Genomic DNA, 15,918 nt, shown 5'->3' with positions numbered 1-15,918 from the left:
TACATTGCCCTCTTTGTCATGTTATAGTTTTTGGCAGCTAATGTTCATGTATCCTGGACTGCAGGATGATAATTAGATATTCAGTATCATTTTGGCAGAGAGAAATAATGTTTCTTCCGAATCATTACTGTGGTACATTTGTTTTGTCTAATTGGATCAATATTAGGTAAAGCAAAGTCCTCTTCATCCATGTGGTGTTTAAGGCGCAAATGGGACTTTGAACAAAAGCATCAGAGTTGGGTGTCTGTTTCAAACTTTGCTGTATTACATCGTAACCACTGCTCCCAATCTTGGGATTTTTTAGTAATTTTTTTTTCAGATGGGCAACGTTGGGTAAATTTGCCATACGAAACTGGTCCTCCTCCTAATCATCCGAAGAAGAAAATGCTCAGAATAGAAAAATAGTCCCGGTGGCATTCAGTTTGAAACTATGATATTAGAAGTTAATATGTTGCAATGTCCAGGATGTGTGATGGTAGAAAGGGAAATAGTTACAGTGAATGAAACCACAAGAACCTCCCCTTAGAAACAAGGTTAAAAACATGTTTTTAGGAGAGCTTTAATTTACTTTTCAACTACTTGCTGAAAGCTGTGGTATCACTAGTCTAAACTGAGGTTTTAAAATCTCTGCATTAGCAATCCCAAGAAAACGATGCAGCTTGGTATATTAATTATGATATCTTACTTTCCTCACTTTGCAGGTAAGTAGGGGTGTTTTTTTTGTGTTGGGTTGTTTTGTTTTGTTTTGTTTTTACCCCAGGATTCTCCAAACCCTAACTGATCAAGGAAGGCAGTGCTAATTTTTAATCAAGGATGAAAGTGTCAGTTGCTCAGTTTTACTTTGTAAAGTCTTTATGCTGCTTTTGGAAAGCATGGAGGAAAGCAAAAATGAGAAAAAAGTATAAAAGTACTTAAAAGAGTAGATAGAAATTAAACTTACACTTGACTGACACAAAATTAAAATTACATCTAACTGAAAAAGGAGAAAAAGATGGGTTCATTTTTGCATGTTAGGAATCTCTATTGATATTTTTATATGTAGGTCAACTGGACAACATATTAAGTTTATTTCAGGATCTTTATAAAACTGGTTCTTGGAGTACTTTTAAGAGTGTATGTATTCGCTTACACCAACAAACTTAAAAGAAAAAAACATAAAAGTTATTTAGGACTAATTTTTTTTTTTTTTAAATTGTATAGCCTGATGAAAATGCAAAAGATATTTCAAATATGAGCCATGTGTTTCTCTTCACAAAGTTAACTACCTCTCCTTCATTGACTGAGGTGAAACTGGTTTTCTGTGGTAGTGAAATATTGCTATCAATGTGATGTACTGATTTTTTAAGATATTTATTTTTCACCCAAATGAAAGGTGTGTCCCAGAAACTCCTCTGGATTATTTCCATTTTAAAGCGTGTTTCATGTTAGCTTTCAGGAATTTCTTTCAAGTACAGCCCAGTCACTTCTAATCATACATTTCTTAGTATATACGTTCAAATGACAAAAAGTCTAAAAAGAATGACTATATAAAAATAGGAGTAACCAGCTGTTTTAAAACATCTTATTGATTTGTTCTTATATTTTTAAAAGCATGTTTTGTCTGCTCTTAGTAATGACTTCCCAATTTTTTGTACTCCATATAAAAATGCAGATGTAAAAATTAAAAGACAAATTCTGTTTTATTTGAAAGCAATTCTATAAATACAAGAACATTTGTGATGGAAATCTAGTTTTATGTCCTCAGATGGAAAAGAAAAGATTCATTTCACAGAATTTTTAATGTCTTTATCTGACTCACTACTTTATGTGAGAAATAGGTGCTTTTATAGTTAAAAAACCAACCAAACAAACAAACAAAAAAAAAAAACGAAACCAAAACCAAAACATTTTATCTGCTTAAACCTTTATCATGGGATGAAATTAATCTTGCTTTTAAATTACTATTTCTGTTCATTGACTACAAAGGGAGAGTACAGTTAAGTGTAGGCATTTAAATGTGGATATTTAAAGTGTAAATAACTGAGTTTAAAGTAGAATAATTTCACATGATTTATTAATTAAACATTCAAAGCTCAAATGCAGGTAAAGTTTAGTCATGTAAGGTGCTAAAAAGAGTGATATGTGACCTGAAATGGGCGTCAAGTAGGGGATCGTTCTGTTATTCACAAGAAATTGTAAGAGTTCATCACTACGCTGCCTGGAAAAGCCCCTTCAAACTATTTGCCAACTGAGGATTGCCTAAGTAAAATGCACTTCAGTGACCTCCAGGATTTGACTCATGCCATCATGCCTGTGGTGAGGGAGGAAATGCAGACATTCAGCCTGCCAACTTTTAGACTGGCTAGCCATTGCCTCTGGAAGAGGGACTGTCTGAATGCATTATCAGTTTAGCCTTCTGGATCCTTTGCAATTAATATCAGATTTGTTTCTTGAGGTGTATTTTCTTTTTCATGGTGCTTTTTTTTGCCTTTTTTTTTTCCTTTTAGCTGTTCAAAGCACGGTGATAGCTTTACTTCAGGCATGCTCCCAGTCATTTTGCTCATTGTTGCCTGTATATGTGCAAGAATTTTCTTTCAAAATATCCATCACCTATGGATTCATCATCCTTCTGCATTAACTGTATACAGTTAGTTTACGTGCACACAGTATCTACATAAGGCTTTACTTGAAAAAATCAAAAAAATACCAAAAGACTCTGGGATGTGATGTCAGGAACTACCAAAGCTGAAAAATTATGGAAATTGAAGATTGTTTTGAGATTGCATAGAAAATATTCCAAGCAGTGAGTCTGAGTAAACTTGAATAATCCTTGTATTTAGTTTAACACAAGCGTAGAATTTCTTTTTTCCTAAAGTATTCATTACTGTTGTGTTTATTTAATTTTTAATTTTTACTCTGTTTAGCTGTAATTGTGTTTCCTTCTTTTCCAGTGTTCTTGCCCATAACAAAGGGCACACAAATAGTTAAATAATGATGTATTGAAATAATAGGATAAAATTAACGGACCATTAACAATACTTTTAATGAAGGTAATAATGACCTTCAGTTTCCTTTGGTCTAATCCCATTTTAATATAATTCTGGCTTTTTTTGTGATATTGACCTATAGAACAATTGTAACTGCCATTTTTCCCCAGATCTCCTTCAAATTCATAGCATGGAAATAGATTTTTCACATCTTTTCATTAGTTTAATAATGACATAACTACCTCATAGTGTAAATTGTATCTGTGCTACTGGCAATATGTATTTCCTAGTAAAACTCCTTCATTAAAAATACTATATGCACATATACAGCAATTCTGAAAAGAGCATTTCAGTTTTGCATGTTGATCAGCTTTTTCAGTAAATTGTTGCCAAAATGAGTTTTAGTGTCATCCTTCATTTTCATACAAACTTTAATATGCCCAATGACTATCAATTCATTATTAATTGGGTAAATAATGCATCTGAAAAACTTTTACAGACAATAAAATTTGAGCCAGAAACTATTGTGTACATAGGAAATATGCAGACACTTGCAGAACTACATCCTAAGTTTGTAAAAGTATGTGTATTTTTACTAGAACTTTTTGCAAGTTGAAAATATCGTCTGAAATTTCCCAAAGCAAAGCTTTGTTATGAAGCCATCCCAAAAGTTTAAGAATAATAGGAACCGTACACAAATTTAATCTAGTCTTCTGCTCTGTTTGCAACTCTTACTTTGTCACCTCCTGGGCTTGCAGTTCTTATACCCTACATGTAATTGATTCGATACATGATCTTTAGGCAAAGTTACTGACTGTCTTTCTAACGCTGTTTTGAAGACTGACTGCCGCGTTGGTTTCTCAGAAGCCAGTAGCAAAACTGTTGTTTGCCTCACTCCTGTGCACCTTTCCCTATACATGCTTATAGCTGTGGCTTTCTGTATGTCCAGATACCAGCTATGCCCATGTATTCAGCTGGCCAAGAAAACCCTTCCTAACAGAGCACACCTCTGTTTGCTTGAATGTCCTTTATTTACACCTTTCAGCCAGCAGCGGGCCAGAGCTTTCGGTCGTGCAATACCCTGAAGATGCCGACGTGCTCCTTAACTCCACGGTGTGGATGCTGTGTGTGTTTGAGTACCCCAATGAGGAGGACGAGGAGCCAGTCGTGTACTGGAGGAAAGGCCCCGACTGCCACAACCAGCAGAGCCTCCAGTCGAGCCCCGGCGCAGGCAGGCCACAGGTACACATTACAAAGAACACCCTCAGGGGATTCTCCATCTTAAAACTGAGCAACGTTGACCAGAACGCCAGTAACTCCTATTTCTGCGACGTGACGTTAACACAGAAAATCCAGGGCAAACGTGGAAACGGCACCAAGCTGACAGTGCATGGTAAGGAGCATTTGGGAGTGACAGAAATGGGCTTGATGTGTGCAAGGTGAATTAAATTTTCCTTCAGCCTTGCTGCCTTCTCTCCCACCACTCGCCTCTGCCAGAAGAAGGGTGGGAAAAAGCAGTCTACAGTCGTATGAGTAGGGGAGGGAAGGCACGCCTCTTCTTTGAACTATTTATGCAGCGGGGCAGACTGACTCCTTGGGGACGGAGAATTTTCTTTGGATCTAAACCAGGTCACTGTGCAGTAGAACACTGATTCCATATTTTATATAGTCTACATATTTTATACATTTTTATATGTAGCATTAATTAATTTATGTATCTATATATAGATATATAAATACTTTTTCTTAATATTCTCCACAAACATTTGCTGGATCTTTACTTTAGTCCATACCAAAACAAACAAACAAACAAAAAATCCCTGACAATCTTTCATTATCTTTTTTATTATTTTTTTTCACTCTTTATAAGCCAATGGTCTCCTTTGAAATATGTAGTTTGTGCTTCCTCTCCCAGTTACTGAAAAATGAACAGTACATTCACACAACAGTGTGAGGGTTTTTAGAAAGAGTGTACATGAAGGTAGGGATATGTCGGAGTGAAACTTTCTTTCCGTTTGGTTGTAAAATCATTTTCAACACCTTATAACTCTACCCCTATCCTCAAATTATGAATCCAGTTTCTGTAATCTTGCTGGGCATATGACCTCGGTGACAGAGATAGGCTATTCAGATGAGCCAGGTTTTCTCCATGTGGACTTTCCAGACTAGCAAGTGCTAAATGCCACAAAGCATCTCTCTCATTCTAGATTTCACATTATGTTTAACAATTGTCCAGTGCAATTCTTCTGAGCCCCTAAAAAAACACAGCGCCAATGAATTCTTCTGACTATCGCACCATAAGCTTATGTTTGGTTTAGTTAAAAAAAAAAAAAAGAATTTAAAAAAGTTGTCTTTTTAAAAAGATGGTTTTTTTGATACGCCACTTTTAGTAAACTGAGAATTTTGTTTGCTATCCATTTCGTAAGTAGCTTACAACAGGTTCAAAAATGTCATGTCTGAAGTAAAAAGAAGGCAACAGTTCTCTCACAAGAAGCTTAACCTTTTAGCCTGAAAAAACAGTAAAACAAAATGTGATAAAAATAAAGATAAATGTGCTGCCTGGTCAATCCTCACTAATCCTTCAAATGAAATCTTATCAGAAAAGCAACTGTTTTTTCTTTTTCAAACACTTCATTTTCTTTCTCTTTGTTTCAGATTTCAAATGCAAAGATTGTATAAGATCAGATAAAGCCAGGTGGGGTTGGTTCCTTCTTCTTGGATACACCATCTTTGTCACCACAGTTATCATAGCTTTTGGTGTAAGTAATATTTTCAGAAATAAATACTACAAACCTAAAGATGGGTGGCATCTTCTGATGGAAAGAAATGATAAGCAAATTAGCCTGAATGTGCACCTGTGGTAAAGTAAAAAATCACTCTGTTTTCTGTTAACTAAAGAGTTAGGGGTATAACCCCCTGCCTGTGAATGTTTTGAGGGCATGGCCATGAAAAAAAAAAAAAAGGAAGCTGTGACATATAGAGAAATTATATCTGTTTTTCTCTGAGCTTGCTGACAACTGGAAAGCTATTTTTTGTGTCGCTGGCTGAACTTCTTACTTTTACCTGGAAACAAAAGAGAATGAGAAAAGGATCGCCTAAATGATTAGCAGTTTGAAACACATCCTGCTCCCTCCATTCTTCTGGGCTCCAGCTCCCAATTTCATGAGCTCTCCTGGACATACATCAATGTCTCTTCATCTTTTGTCTTACTCGTGTTCCGGCCAACCAACCAGTCATGCCAAGGTTTTATGCCTACTCCCACCCACTAGTTGGTATGGGCCACTGCCTGACATTTACCTGGCCAGCAGTGCAGCACCCTGGAAACTTGAAAACTTGAAAATATTTTGCAAGAGAAGGAGAAAACATTTTTTTTTTTTTTTGATACAAAATTTTCTAAGCCCAGGGTGATTTCTTATGTTTTAAAACATGATATTTTAAAAATCCTCCCTTTTTCCTAGTTGTGGCTCTGTTCTGCACTTCAGGAAAAACTTCATTATCATTTTAATCAATTATTTTTTGTGGAATCAAAACCTAAAAAGCCAGCTATAACAAATAGCTCTACTTTGATCCTACTTGGGAGTAACCTTTATGTAAATGAAACCATTTGGAAGGAAATAAACATGAGCTGAAGAAATCTGAGCTATGCCATAACTTGATGAACATCACAGTCCTTGAAGGCACGGATGGCACTACACTCATGCCTAACCCCCAACAGTACAATGTGCTCTGCTTATATTTACAGGGTCCTTACTTGCAAGTGTAATTCAAAGATTATAATTTATAGGAGACCTAAAAAATTCCTTGTGCTTCACCAACAATGTCTCTCCTCCAAACCACTATTGTAGAGTCCCTTAAAAGTTAACAAGCACAGGCTAAATTGGACCAAGAGGGAATAGGTACCAAACTTAACAGGCTTAGAGGAAGAAAACTTAGCTCTTGAGGAATCAACATGGTTTTAAACCAATAGCTATTTTAAGTCCAGAAAGACAGATCTTTCAGGTAGCCAACTCTTGACTGAAAGGCAGGATTTCCTTCACTTCGTCTTCTCTTTCTCAGCTTGTACAGTTTAAAGGGGCTACTTCAGTGTCACCGAACCTGGCATGGTAGCAACAGCTCCCTCTCTGCTGACACCACCGCACAGCCAAGAACTTCATTATTGTATAAAACTCAGCACCAGTGACACAAGTTACAAGACTTACAAAGACATTTACAGTATCCAATTGCCCTTCTAGGTCAAGCAAGGTTTGGGTTTTGTTTTCTTTAACAACCAGTTGTTAAGTACTGTTACCTCAAAGCCACATCAAAACCAGAAATGTTCACACAGTTCAGGCAGTAGGAGACAAGCTATGTGTATTTAGGAAGACAGTAAACTCGTGCCAGAGAGAGACGTAAACAGTCAAACCGTGCTAAAATACAATAGCAGCAGAAGCCTGCCAGAAGCTGTTTCACATCTGAATATACAAAGTGAGCCAACCTAGTCTCTCCTAAAATGAGTCACTAGCAGCACAATTAGCAAGCAGGAGCAAACTCTACTTGGGTCTGGCTGGAATGGAGTTTAACTTTCTTCACAGCAGCCTGCACAGTGCTGTGTTTTGTATTTATAGTTAAACAGTGTTGATAACAGACCAATGTTTTGGCTGAACAGTGCTTGAATGGCATCAAGGCTTTCTCTTTTTCTCACTCTGCTGCCCCAGCAAGTAGGCTGGGGTGGACAAGAGGCTGGGAGGGGACACAGCCAGGACAGCTGATCCCAACTGACCAAAGAGATATCCCATAGTACATAATGTCATGCTCAGCAATAGAAGCTGGAGTAGGGCAAGAAGAACAAAGGGTTTTCTTTGCTTCCAAGGTGCCCGTTTCTTGGAGACTCGCTGGGCATTGGTCTGCTGGATGGAGGTAGTGAGTGACTTCCTCTGCATCAGTTGATTTTTTGTTGTTTTGTAAGGTTTCTTTTTTTTCCTCTCTCCTTCACTGTTAAATTGTCTTTATCTTGATCCATGAGTTTTTTCACTTTTGTTCTTCATATTCTTTCCCCAGTCCCACTGGGGATGGGGGAGTGCGCAAGCAAGCAGCTCTGTGGGTCTTCAGCTGCTGGCTGAACACTGAAATTTATAAAGTTAGGAAGTTTATAACTGTTAAAAGTCATTTCTTTACTAAATGACAAACATTTCCTGTCATGAAAATGCACATTGTGTCAAAATCAGAGTGTAAACTAATGAAAGTGGGACTAGATGACTCAAAGGCCCCTTGGCCCTTACAGGCCACTGCTTAAATCTGGCACGTCATGGCTGGTTGTGTCCTTCAGGGAGCTTCTCTACAGAGCTGTTAACCTCGAGAAGAGGTCTGACCTGCCTTTTCTGAGTCTAAAGTCCTCTCAGCTGTTCCCTTGCTTCTTACTTCTGCCAAATTTTTCCTGTGCTTCCAAGTCCAGACTAGGGCACAGCAACATGCTGTCCCAATGACACTTGCGTGACAGTTTTGTCTGGTTTATGGAGAAACCATTACAGCGATCATTTGGGATTCTACCAAAAGAAGACACCCATCTCATCCACTCTCCAAAAAATTTGTTTATGCTACGTAAGAATAAAGAATGAATGAAAATGTCTCTCCCCTCACTCCCATGCTCTATTTTTTCTAAAGAAACAGCACACATACATCTTCAAAGATAGCACTGGGAATTGGAGAAGTATTAAATGACATCACTGGTATACAGTCGGACACACTTTCTGCCTATTTCTTGAGTATAATATGAAACAACCTGTAAAGGCTTAGAATTCATCATATAAGAAGCTAATTCACTGAAATAAATTAACACTGTTTGGTATTAGTTCTTATTCTTATTTTAAACCAAAATGTACGACAACTGTTCTGCTGTATCATAATGGCCCACATCTGACCATATTCCACTTGTTTATTAAGTTAGAGCCAGATAAGCAAGAAAGCAGTAACTACATAGGTATTAGTATCTTAGCCTACATATCACTAACATTTATCATTAATAATAATAATGAATAGTCTGTCAATTCATGAAGGTGTAATTAAAATTAGTATTGCCGCATTTCATTTTGAGTGTGATATGCATAACAACTTTAAAAAATAATTCAGAATAAATGCTGGATTGCTATCCTGATAAAGTTAGCAATATGTTCTCTGAAAAGATTGGGTATCTGATAGAAACATTTTTACTGCTTAACAATATGTTTTGTGGAATATTGCAACAGATTCACCAGTGCTGTAAAAAATGCAAGAATGAGTCAAGAAATACAGATAGCCGTGCTACCCTGCCAAGTGAATGGATTTATGACCAGCCATCCAGACCAGTTAATAATGGGTTTAATCAAGAATATGAAGATATGTCACTAATAAGAACTTTCAGTGACATTGGAAGGAAAATGGTATGAAAAACAAGGTGAATGCAGTTGTAACCAAGATATGAGCATGTGTGATGTGTGCTACTTCTATCAAGGTAGAAAAGAAACATACATACAAATCACTTCATTAACTTGGAATGTTTTTTGTTCAAGTGTTTTTCATCTGTTCATGTATTTATTTCAAACTAAGGAAGTTACCACTCCATTCAGCTACGAATGAAATGATCTTTAATGTATGTAACTATTCACAAAATACTGTAAAAGCTGAAGGTATTCAAATCTCTTTTCAATGCCAACAAATCTGACCATACATACTGGGGTTTTTTTCTACTTCAAGCACAAGGACACAGTTGGAATTTTGCTTTTACCCAGGTTAAGACAGCTTCTTTGCTTTACAAATACAATTCTGTAATGCAGTATCTGTCCACTGTAGTGACAGATTTAAAGAAGAGTTTGTCAGAGAGGAATTCCTCACATGCTCCCAGTGCACTGTCTGACCTTATTTCTAACTCCTTACACATCCCCCACATTTACAAATCCCTGCAACTTCTTCCACTCTTAGCTATTCAGCCAGCTACGCCACTGTGTAATACATATTGGGTACACGCAACTCCCAATAGAATGAAAATAGTTAATGTGTTTTTAAAAGTTGTAACTTACATGTTTACTGAAGGAACATTAATTACTGAAATCACCTTGATATGTATATAGGCTACATAGATAAAAGTTTACTGCTGTAGGGCTTATCCTTACTGCTTATGTGCCACATCTAAGATGGTAATATAAAATATTTGGATTTAAAAAGTGTCTTTTAAACTTGTTTTAAAGTGCTTAAAATACTTGTGGAATCTATGTAAATAACAACAATGGAACTAAGCTGCATAGAAAGAGCTTATCATAATTTGCATAGTAATGAAGTACTTGAGGAAGTGCTGCCTTGGTATAGTTATGTATGTGTGACTTGAAGGAAATTAATACTTTGACAAAGTATTTAAATTGTTGAAAAGGAATTTTTTTTTCTTTTTTTGCCCAGCCAGATATTGCAAGCTGAATATGTGTTTCAAATTTGCTTACCACTGAAAATATATTATGTGAAAGAAAACAGTTCATAGAATAACATGACAGAGGTTACAATCTTATACATTAATTGTGCAGTAGTTATAAAAAGTGAGTAAACTCTGTTCACTTAAAAAGGAACAGCAAGCCATATAGTTGACACTCAGGGCTGGACATTAAGAAGTGGATACACACTGCTAGCTGGATTCAGCTTCAACTTCATCACTAGCCTCTTTTCTAAAATATTTCCTTATTCTATCAGTAAAGATGCCAAATAATTTTCATTTAAGAAATTGATCTGAGCATTTGATTCCTTTTGGTGAAAGTGCTGGCTAATACACTTAGAAAAAGTGAAATGTGACTTTCAGAGGGACAGATAGACTGTTCTTGAGCATTTGGAGAGGGGGAGGATAATCACGAAGAATCTTTTTTTTTTTTTTATATTTGGACAGTGGGAATTAAACAATGGTCTTCCCTCCTCCTTACCTAAACTGGGAACTGACTGCATCTACAATCATACATACTTAGGTTTCCACAGTCAGTAAATCAAACTCTAAATGTGGATGTAAACATGTAACTAATTTCTTTTCCAGCAAAACTATCTCTTCAGAAGCACTTCAGATTTCCTATTTTAAGAATCTTTTAAAAATAAAATCCTCATTGCATGTAACACGTCTAACTCTTCACTTTAAAGTTAAAATTATAAATTGGGTTAAATATTAAGGGGTTAAATACAGGGAATGTTTATACATTTAACATGGAGCTTTAGAGGAGAGAGAAATAGCCATTCCATCCTTTAAAATGCGAGGTGTGAAGTCCATCTGAGCCAAAGATGCAGTTCTGTGAAGAGAAGAACTGAGGGCAGCAGTCACTGAACTGAAGTCACCTTCAAGTAAAAGAAGCACAAAGAGGTCAATGCATTCAGTGAAACCTTCCAGCTCTGGCATTTTGACAAAAATGACAGGAATTCATACCTAATCTAGCAGTCATAACTAGAAGGTGCATTTAAAAAGCATCTCATTCAGATAACTCATATACTCGAATGGGGCTGTTTTCCTTCCACTTTATAACACTGCCTCCACTTTAGATCAATGGCCCTTCAAATGAAGGTCAATGTGATTTCTCCACTTTTTCTCATGCTTCTCAGAAACAGATGAGCTATTTTCTACATAGGGTTTCCAAAGAAGTTGGACATAAACTTCCAATCTGAAAGACTAAATATTCAGAAAGTTCTGGGGGACTGAAAACAAGTAATAGTTAATATGTTCCATCATCTGACACCAACAGCACAAGGATAGTAAAAAGACATTATTTGTTATGTTGCAGTCAGCAAGGTCATGGATTTTTATGGCAGCTTAGCACAGAATGAAAGAAACATCAGAACTGAATTCAGAATGAGTTTAGAACACAAACCAATTATAAAATTCAAGAATGCAAGCATTAATTGAATGCAACATCCCAACCACTAACCAATTTCCAGGCAGGAATGAGTTCAAAGATTCTTTCGTTTCAAGAACTGAAGTGATCTGCCTCAACAGATCTAAAAAGAGGTAAAGCTGTCGTGTTTGCCTCAGCATGCAAAGAGACTGAAGTTTTAATGGAAGACTTAGTGCAAACTGCCTTTTTAGAGGGCATGCCTGTACCAAAAGCCTCTAGCTGCAGCATTTCCTTTTCAAACACCCACAGCATGCTACACGCACATGTTCAAGGCCTCAAGAAGATAATAATGATTACAATATCACAAATGATAAAGCTACATTAGACTAGAATGAACAGTGTAAAAAAAAAACAACAGAAAAAGCCACAGCTGGATTGTTACCTGGTCCAAGTATATCAGGGTAGGAAGTTAAAACTGTAGCTCGTTTCAATTCATCCAAGCAGCTAACTGTTGGGAGGCTCCCAGACTGTGACTGCAACACTACTGTACTTCGAAACAAAATTACCGGGATCACCAATTCATTAACAATGCAGCAGTAACCTCCTTGCAACAGAGCTCACCAAGAACATCTCTCTTCTGCGTTCCCTTCATCCCACAAGTTTCCTAGTAAATACCAGGGTGGTTTCCAGAGTCTCGGCCCCAACTTCACAGCACTCTAGGTCTGGCTTAAGTTCCTGGAGGCGAGCACGACTTTCTCCCTGTGGAACGAGCTCTTTCTTTTGCTGTTTCTTATCGCAAAAGCTGAGCTGTCATCGCCAGCCAAAGTTAAGGAAACTGACTCAGGACTAAGCTTTCTGCTGTCTGACAGAACATGTACATGTAGCTACATATGAACAGGGGTTGGAGAGAGAAAACCAGGAGCAGGTCATCCATAACTTCATTAATTATGGAGAATACTAATGGTTAAAGACAGACTTCTATGGCTCTTTGGGGTACTTCCATGTTTTTTCTTTCATAGTTGGTAGCTTTTCTAGAATTTATTTGTAGCTTAATGAGGAAAGATGGAAACTTACTGCATTTTTCTGTTCTCACATTGAAACTCCAATTTTCTAATCTCAGTAGGTGTCATGTTGTATATCTTTATCAAGATTATAATTAAAATGGAAGGCATGAAGTCTTACACAGATGTCCAATTCACAAATATAGAAAACAATTTTCTTAATGTTTCTCTGTCTTTCCCTAGCACAGTTACAATTGCACAAGTTCTCTCCCTTGTAATTACGTAAGACTGATTAAGAAAAAATGTATTTCAAATTTTTCATTACTTCATGGCATATGAAAAAAAATGGTGGTAACTGACTTGACTAGAGGAGGAACGGTATCTACGTACAGCTTACATTCTCAAACACAAGTCTATTCTTTGGGGAAATATGAAATGATTTGAGGAAAAAATTACTCCCTGACCAAACAATACCTAAATCATGTGAGACACATCTCTGGAATATAACAGGGTGTCAGACTAGTTTCCTAAAATCAGTAAAAATATTTCAGCATAGAAGGATCTGTGCTGCCTAAACCAGTCTTTACTATCTATAGACCAAGAGGGAAAGATACAGATGCAGTACAGAAATGAACTATTCTCAATAATCTCTTAGGATTTGTATGTCTTGACTGTTTAAACATACTTCTGTATGGAATATTTAAATAAGAAAAAAATATCTTAGCATATCCTCAGCATAATCTGAAGTAATAATCTCAGAACAGATATATTAACATTGTGCTTTATCATAAAAATATGTTCATCCTCAGGATAAAATATCACCTCATCCTGTCTCATCTTCTAGATTTGACTGTGTCTGTACTAATGATTTGCAAAAGAATTTGTGAAATCTGAGTCTAAAAAAACCAGAACAACAAAATAATGGTTTCCCAGACAAAGCAGCTAGCAGAGCTAGATTTCTGCCTCTCAGCAGAAATGGCACCGTTTTTTTTTTTAATTGTAAGTATTGTTTGCAATTATCAATCATAGAATCACAGAATGGTTTGGGTTAGAATGGACCTTAAAGATCACTTGGACCTTAAAGATCACCCCCCTGCCATGCACAGGGACACCTTTCACTAGACCAGGTTGCTCAAAGCCCCATCCAAACTGGCCTTGAACACTTCCAGGGATGGGGCATCCACAACTTCTCTGGGCAAGCTGTTCCAGTGCCTCACCACCCTCACAGTAAAGAATTTCTTCCTTATAGCTAATGTAAATCTACCCTCTTTCAGTTTAAAGCCATTACTACCCCTTGTCCCATCACTACACGCCCTTGTAAGAAATCCCTCTCCAGCTTTCTTGTAGACCCCCTTCAGGTACTGGAACGCTGCCATAAGGTCTACCCCGAGCCTTCTCTTCTCCAGGCTGAACAACCCCAACTCTCTCAGCCTGTCTTCACAGGAGAGGTGCTCCAGCCCTCTGATCATCTTCGTGGCCCTCCTCTGGACTCACTCCAACAGGTCCATGTCCTTCTTATGTTGGGGGCCCAGAGCTGGACACAGTACTCTAGGTGGGGTCTCACGAGAGCAGAGTAGAGGGGAAGAATCACCTCCCTGGACCTGCTGGTCACGCTTCTTTTGATGCAGCCCAGGATACGGTTGGCTTTCTGGGCTGCAAGCGCACATTGTCAGGACATGTTGAGCTTCTCATCAACCTACACCCCCAAGTCTTCCTCAGGGCTGCTCTCAATTCATTCTCTGCCCAGCCTGTATTTGTGCTTGGGATTGCCATGACCCATGCGCAGGACCTTGCACTTGGCCTTGCGGAACTTCAGCCTTTTAAGACATTAACAACGTATTTTTTAAAAACAGTTATGCAGCCGATTTTTGTAGCAAGTCCATCAGAAGACGAAATTCTGACAAGTTCAGGTTCTGCTTTCAGCTACACAAGGACTACACCTAAAACATCCCTAACAGAACAGAACAACATAATCTACTTAAGAAGTAATCTTAAAATTACAAATTAATACATTTCATTGTGGTTTGTTTTGACAAGAGAGATCGCTAACTGATTTTCAATTCCATTTATTTAGGACTTCTTGAAAGAGGACTCCCTGCTACCTTAGGCTTTTGTGACAGACGTAAACAAGGTGGCTAGGATCCTTTTTCAGCAGAACTGATTTATGTCATTCTAACAGAAAATTCCAGCTATTAGTCAGATAGTTAGCCAGGAAAGATCCATACCAAACTGAAGAACTTGCAAAGTGGTAAGAAAACCCTGAACTTCCTCCATTCAGAAAGGCTAATATTCACTCCTCAAAGAATATGACTACTGTTAATAGAAAAGGTGGTCTAAGAGGCTCTGATCTTGTTAGATTTCTCACTGTTTCTTTTAAATAGAAAATATTTAACCAATAAAAATGTACAAGTGTAATTGCCCAATAAGACTATAGTCTATACATGTTGTGGTTTAACCCGGCAGGCATATAAACACCACACAGCCGCTCGCTCACTCCCCCTGCTTCCCCGCAGTGGGATGAGGGGGAGAATCGGGGAAAAAAGTAAAATTCCTGGATTGACATAAAGACAGTTTAATAGAACAGAAAAAGAAATAATAACAATAATAGTAACAATAGAATATACAAAGTGAGTGATGCACAATGCAATTGCTCACCAACTGCTGACCGATAACCAAGTAGCAATCCCTACTTCCTGGACCGCGCCTCTTATTTATATACTGAGCATTACGTCATATGGTATGGAACACCCTGTTGGCCAGCTGGGCATCTGCAGCTGCATCCAAATAAACAAGCTTTGTACAGGCTCGCTAAATATACATGACACCATTATTGCTCAGAAAGGTAACCAATTAGATGTACGCTGTTTCTCAAAGCTTGTGAATAGTTCTAAGCCCCCAGAACGCTAAGTGAAAAAGATTCGTTTCCAGTTTCCACTAGAGTGCCAAAACAGGTGTTACCATTGAATCAGAGACTTAGGCCATGGCAGATCAGTGTGAAAGAAGAGAATTCCTTAATACCATTATCTACTACTTCTGTTCATGCTGAAAGTTATCCTCTGTATAAATGAGTATACAAGTGAGCCAGGCACAGGTGCCTTGGTGGCACAAAGGTAACTTATTTCAGTTTTACATGCAAAAATGCTGTCC

General features: G+C 37.5%; 1 protein-coding gene across 1 annotated transcript; it reads left to right on the top strand.

Moving 5' to 3' along the window:
• The first annotated feature begins 202 nt into the window (after positions 1-202).
• Positions 203-11,063, top strand: LOC142073602 (uncharacterized). The gene is made up of 4 exons (XM_075133597.1): positions 203-701; positions 4,012-4,359; positions 5,622-5,725; positions 9,188-11,063. The coding sequence occupies exons 1-4, from the start codon at positions 653-655 to the stop codon at positions 9,365-9,367; spliced, it is 681 nt and encodes a 226-aa protein (XP_074989698.1). The 5' UTR covers positions 203-652; the 3' UTR covers positions 9,368-11,063.
• Positions 11,064-15,918: the final 4,855 nt, after the last annotated feature.

Source organism: Calonectris borealis, chromosome 1 (genome assembly GCF_964195595.1).
Source record: "Calonectris borealis chromosome 1, bCalBor7.hap1.2, whole genome shotgun sequence".
Classification (NCBI taxonomy): Eukaryota; Metazoa; Chordata; class Aves; order Procellariiformes; family Procellariidae; genus Calonectris; species Calonectris borealis.
Note: the sequence above shows the minus strand (reverse complement) of the source record. Positions and strands in the feature narration are given on the sequence as shown.

What these genes read in the sequence shown, in the direction of transcription:
- LOC142073602 (XM_075133597.1), top strand. Translation starts at nt 653, where the DNA reads ATGCAGCTTGGTATATTAATTATGATATCTTACTTTCCTCACTTTGCA. An exon ending in TTACTTTCCTCACTTTGCAG is followed by an intron (nt 702 to 4,011) that starts GTAAGTAGGGGT and finishes TACACCTTTCAG; the next exon opens with CCAGCAGCGGGCCAGAGCTT. An exon ending in CAGTTATCATAGCTTTTGGT is followed by an intron (nt 5,726 to 9,187) that starts GTAAGTAATATT and finishes ATATTGCAACAG; the next exon opens with ATTCACCAGTGCTGTAAAAA.